Source organism: Cibotium barometz, chromosome 19 (assembly GCF_041138505.1).
Source record: "Cibotium barometz isolate CiBa-2024 chromosome 19, ASM4113850v1, whole genome shotgun sequence".
In the NCBI taxonomy this organism is placed as follows: domain Eukaryota; kingdom Viridiplantae; phylum Streptophyta; class Polypodiopsida; order Cyatheales; family Cibotiaceae; genus Cibotium; species Cibotium barometz.
This window is the reverse complement of record NC_141064.1, coordinates 56,922,328-56,928,524: the sequence shown is the minus strand read 5'-3', so window position 1 is coordinate 56,928,524 and position 6,197 is coordinate 56,922,328. Positions and strand designations below refer to the sequence as shown.

The window sequence follows — 6,197 nt, the reverse complement described above, 5'->3', positions numbered from 1 at the left end:
CAAACTGGGTACTCGTGATGACCTCGCACCTCAATAGCCACCCAATTTGCTGCCACTTCTTCTTTGATGGGAAACGAAATCATTAGCATGATAGGGCCGCAATCGGAACCCATTAATCGTATGCGGTAATAGCCAACCTTGCATATTAGTCAGCTGAAAAGAATTGCCTCTGATATTGTGGTAAATCTAGAACGGTCCTGCCTAGCAAAACTTTAACTTTCCCCCAGCATCTTCCCCATCTGGGTATTGAAGACCAATACTACTTGCCCTCTTTCAAAAACACGTTTCCGGGACAACCGGTCCACCTGAGCTTTCTTGCGCTTCTGCAATTTTGTCAAGAAATAGAAACTCTGCAATTGGTCTTCTTCCAAATTTTCCAAATTTGCCAATCGAAACTGTAAAGACTCTTCTGGAAGTAAGCGATCTTCAACCACAATCTGAAGACTCGGAACCACATACTCCAAAGGTGTGACTGCTTCCATCCCAAATGCCAACTTGAACGGTGTCAATCCTGTGGCTACCTTGAATGCGGTTTGATATGCCCACCATAATGCAACCATCGATAGCTTACTGTCCCAATCCTTCCTGTGAGTAGCTACTACCAGTTTGGTCAACATTTTCCTCAATGTCTTATTAGTAGATTCTGCTAGCCCATTCGCCTCTGCACCACCTTATTGACAAAATGTGTGCCCCTGTCACTAATGAGCTCAACCGGACAGTCGTACCACGTCATCACATCCTTATACAAACACTTGGCTACTAATGCTATAGAATTATCTCGCAATGCCCAAGCTTCTAGCTGTCAGAATATACCTATTCACAGTTCTTTGTGTTGCTGGCTTAATTGGCCCAACAAAATCCAGTCTCCACTTTTGAAAAGGCTCCAACGGTAATACTGGTTGTAGCGGCATCCTGTCCTTAGCTATTGGCTGCCCTAGTCTTTGACAGACATCACAATTTCTAGCAAACTTTTGTGCATCTGCATGTACGATGGCCACCACAGTCCGGCTTGCAATACTTTCTTGGCAATAATTGGGCATGCAAAGTGTCCACCAGTTACCCCCACATGGGCTTCAGCTAGCACTGCTTCCTGCTCCATTGGCAATACACACCGCTGCAAGACACCAATCAGATTCCTGTGGTATAATTGTCCTAATACTACTTCAAAATTCCGGCTTCAAAGTGCCAATCTTTTCCATTGATCCACCTCCATTGATCCACCTATAGATGAGTTGGCATCTCCCCAAAAACCAAAAAATGTAGCATCTCATCATACCATGTTCAGGGAATCTGCACTATATTTTCTGCCCTTCGATCGGACTGCAAACAATTGTGCATCAGGAAAATCATCTTCCACCCCTACTAGAAATTCTCCATTATCAGGATAAATAATTGGCTACAACATGTTGACTGCCTAGTCGATGAACCACAATATACTCAAATTCCTACAACAATAGCACCCATCGTGCTAATCTACCCACTAGATTCTGCTGCTTCATCAAGTACACCAATGCTGAGTGATCCACTTGAAAAATGAACGGACATCCCAGAGCAGATAATGTCTGAATTTCTTCATAGAATAGATTATCCCAAGGCACTCTCGTTCATTCACTAAATAATTCTTTTTAGCATTGGATAGCCAGCGGACTGGCATAGAACATAGGCCAGAACCACCCATCTTCATTCTTTTACATCAAAACACTGCCTATTGCGGTATCCGAGGCATCCACAAAGACATGAAAATCCTGCTCCCAATCCGGGGAAATCAGCACCAGAGCCTTTGATAGTAACAATCGTAACTTGCGATATGTCACATCATAGCTGGGAGTCCACTGGAACTGAGACTTCGGAATATGTGTCACCAGATTTAATGGTACCACAATATGGGCCAACAACCGAAGATGTCTTCCATGCCACCTGGCCTGCTCCAAAAATCTACTCACTTCCACTGGGTTACGTGGTGCACTAGCCTACATACTAGCTACCACCTTACTAGGATCCACCGTAATGCCATCCTTAGAGATGATATGCCCCAGCAACATGCCACTTTTTACCGCAAACACACTCTTCAGCGGGTTGAGGCTCAACCTAGCCTCCCGACATTTCAGCAAACACAACCGCAAATGCACCAAATGCTTATAGAATTCACTGAAAACACTGAAATCATCCAAGAACACCCGCATAAACTCCAACAAGCAATCTCCAAAATTTTCCTGCATATCCCGCTACTACTGCTGAAAGGTGGATGGCGCATTCTAGAGTCCAAAAGACATGACGGTATAGATGAACACTCCCCAGTTTGTAATAAATGCAGTTTTAGCCTGATCCTCTAGTGCCATCGCAGCACCTGGTTATACCCATTGAACCCATCTAGAAAAGAGAAAATGTCGTGGCCTACTACATCATCCAAGATACTATCAATGTACGACAAGGGAAAAGGATCCAGAATAGTGGCTGCATTCAACTTGCGGTAATCCGCAAACCTGCAATTTCTTGTTCTTCTTAGGTACTATAACAATTGGGGATATCCATTTTGCTTTATCCACTAGAGCAATAAATCCCACTTGCCAGCAATCTATCCAATTCTTCCTTAACCTGCTTAGCCACATGCGGATTCATTTTCTATCTCTGTTGCCTAACAGGTATCGCATCATGCTTCAAATTGATCTTATGCTGGTAAAACTTTGGGTCCAAACCCTTCATATTAGAGTAATCCCATGCAAACACATCCTTGAATTCTTGGAGTTAATTAGATCTTCCTAAAACTCCACTGGAAGAGCAGCACTAATCTTCACAGGTTTGTCTTCCGATAGCTCACCCAAGTTTATTATTTGCAATTCCTCTTCCTTGGCCCTAGTCACCGTTTGCATCTGTTTCTCGAAATTCCTTTCTTGTAGCAGTATCTCTTTTATGTCTGACTCGGCCAATTCCTCAGTAAGTTTCTGATTATCCCCACCTTCTGCTTCGCTTCCGGCTTCCTTCACAGATTGATACGCCTGTTGAATTTCTTCAATATTAATAACACAGAGTGACACCAAATCCTCATTAATTGCGAGAAACTCCACTTATCATCATCCAAGCCTTCCAACATATTGACAGTCTCCGCAATGATCGATCTGCCTGGCGGCAGCCAGCAGGCAGGCACCACTCTTCTAGAGTTACCTTAACTTTCTTCTTCCCCCTGTGGAGCGTCAGCACATTTGTTTCCCAGTTATGCTTAACTCTTGCTTGCCTGAGCCAAGGCCATCCTAGCAACAAATTAAAATCAGCCTTCAAGCTCCTTCCACATCCAAGACCACTAAAGACAACCGGAATTATATTCCAGCCAACTCCACCACCATATCCCACAGAATTCCCAGAGGATGCACCTGCCTTTGATCTGCCATACGAACCAAAAAAAGTGCTGCCTCCCATTGCATTAGGTCATACTTCCGACAAGTAGTGGTGGTTATGATATTCTCCCGACCCACCATCCAGTAGCACTTGATCAATCAGATGTCCTCTATACTTCACTATGGTTATGATATTCTCCCAACCCAGTAGCACTTGATCAATCAGATGTTCTCTATACTTCACTATAGTTATCGAAATACAAGTGTCTGATAGCGGTACCACATCCACCAGGCCTTCCATCTGCTGAACTACATGGCTTCCAGGTTCTTTTGCATATTGTTTCCTTTGGTTAGTAATATGATCTCTAAATGCGGGTACTAGCTCCAACAACTGCCCTAGCGGTATAGTGATGGGATACTGCCATAAAGATGGGATTTTTGGAGTCAAAGTCAGACTCGGTACCCTGATAGTCTCATTGCTCAATCCCCTTTGTTGGCTAATGTTTTCCGGCATGTCCACTCCTGTTGTGTGGTACTCTGTCTACTAGTATTACTTTCTCCGATCTCCTAGATAGGAACCGTACTTCGCCTCACTTCAGAATATACTGGTGGCTGGTTGGCAACCCAAGTTGACAATTCATGCCTCACCGCCTCCTACTGTGGCCAGTCGATAGGATCCTTGTCTACGACATCTTGTGCCTTCACCTTAGCACCAGATCTGGTTACAATATGGACCATCGGCTAATGCAACCAACGCCACCATACTGACACTCGACGCCGTTCTTGCTGCCGACTTTGATTGCTTTTCGCCTTCTGGGCATCATACACTACTGCCTCTAGACATTTTGATCGCCAATGGCCCTCCTCTAGCAGGCAAAACAGACAAGTTTTAGGGCGTGCAGTGGCACTGTGACCTCGGCCTCTTCCACCACCTCTTCTGCCCCTAAACGAGCTACCCTGGAATTCTTGCTGTGTCTGGGCAAAAGATACCGTCGGGTCAGATGATTCTATACCATGCCATCCGCCTCTACCTGCCTTCCGTGCTCTACCATTATAATGGCAATCTTCTGTATTATGGGTAGAAGATTTACAAAGATTTACAAATCTCACACCAGCGGTGTTGATTCAAAGCACATTCGTGCGTAGGGTGCCTCGGATTCTTGCATGTTGTTAACCCATGACGGACATTGAGACATACTATGTTTTACGTCATTAATTTAAATATTCTGAGTCATGGGCCGGGCTTGTCGGCACCATATGTTATGGATGAAGGGATTGGGTGATCGCCGATGAGAGGCGCACCTTGAATATCAGTAGGATAAGGGTTAGGATCGGCCGGCTATGTATGGGCGCCCAAGTGTGAACGGCCAAGTCACCTATAAGAGTCAAATGTAACCCTAAAATCCTCATTCTCATGTGTTGTGAATACAAGAGTGCTCTTGCCTTATCTCTTTGGTTTCCTTCTCCTGCGTGTGTGAGAGAGAGAGAGAGAGAGAGAGTGAGAGAGCACTGTGTAGCGGCACGGCGGGGCGGAGAGGCGGTAGAGCGGCGACGGCGGCTCCTTCTTCACTGCGACGCGGGAATCCTTCAAGGCGGCGGTTGAGCGGTGAGTGACACACCCTTTGGCATTTTGTTTGAGCTTGCTTTCCTTGTTGTATGCTTGCAGCCATTCGTGGCTCGCATACGGTGTCTGGCAAGTCCCCAGCTACGACCTGTGCGGTAAAAGCGCACATTTTTGGCGCTGCTGCCAGGGAGTTGCCCTGCACCAAGCTCCAGTTTGCAGCTCGGGCTGCTGCGTGAAGCTTAATTTACACTGTAGAAAAGGCGTCTGTGTTGCTGTTGAGGTGTTTCTGTGGTTTTCAATCTCTGTTTTTGCAATTTGTCTTCTGCATTTCTGTTTCTTTTGTTATTTTTTCGCTCTGCCTGTGGGCGTGCATTCTGTTATCTGGTTTTCTGCGTGTGAGGGGGGATTTCTGAATCCCTAGCTGTGTGCGAACTGCGCCGCGGCCAAGGCTGAACCCTAAAGAAACCCTAGAAAACTTATCTTAAAAAAAACAGAAAATAAAAATTTAAAAAAATATAAAAAATAAAAAATAAAAAATTAAATTTTATTTTTAAAGAAAGAACCAAACGTGTGGAGAGGAAAGATTTTCTAATTGGAGAAAATTTTTTTGAAAAGAAAGAACCCCAATCGACCCACGACCCCGGCCTCGGTCTCGGTCTTTTGATATATATATATAGGAGAGTAAGCCTCCATAGCTTTCTTTCAAGTGAGAGCTTATGGAAAGTCGTGCCCTATATGTAGCCCACTCCCCAAGGAGTAAAGTGAGCATGTGGGATAAAGCCCTCACCCTTTCCTCCACAAGCAAATAGGCTTTTGCCCCTTCCCCCAAAGGAAACGAACTGTTTTGAGGACTACAGGAGCTCTAGATAGGCGAACACGGTGCTGTAAAGTACATTAGGACCCTTTAAACGATATGCTCGTTTCGAGCTATCACACGTCCTAGTCCAGGTTCGACCATAAGTAAGGGGGTCAAAAACGGGTTAAAAACAATCTAAAAACAAGTAAAAACGGGGTGCAAAACACCTAAGAAACCACTTGTGTGAGTTTCAAGGGTAGTTACCAATGACGTAGGGTACCCACGTCACATGCATCTACGTCCTGGTCGGGTGCTAGAGCCTGAACCACTAGAAAGTGTTTCAGTTTACGCAGGCTCACACCATCCCTCCACGTTAGCATCTTGGCCTTCGGCTGGAACCCAAGGGAGTGCAACCCAAGATCCACGAATAGTGGATAGTGACTCGTCCTCTGACTCAGAAGCCATGGAAGGGCACCCTACCAAGAACCCTGAGGAGACAAGCCAA

At 45.3% G+C, this 6,197-nt stretch overlaps 1 protein-coding gene across 1 annotated transcript; it reads right to left on the bottom strand.

Annotated features, from left to right (window-relative positions):
* Positions 1 to 212: 212 nt before the first annotated feature.
* Positions 213 to 560, bottom strand: LOC147628775 (uncharacterized). Its single transcript, XM_086813090.1, has one exon. It carries the CDS (start codon positions 558 to 560, stop codon positions 213 to 215), a length of 348 nt encoding a protein of 115 aa, XP_086669216.1.
* Between the last annotated feature and the right edge of the window lie 5,637 nt (positions 561 to 6,197).

Excerpts from the sequence above, each read along its gene's own strand:
- LOC147628775 (XM_086813090.1), bottom strand. The coding sequence starts at position 560 with ATGGTTGCATTATGGTGGGCATATCAAACCGCATTCAAGGTAGCCACA.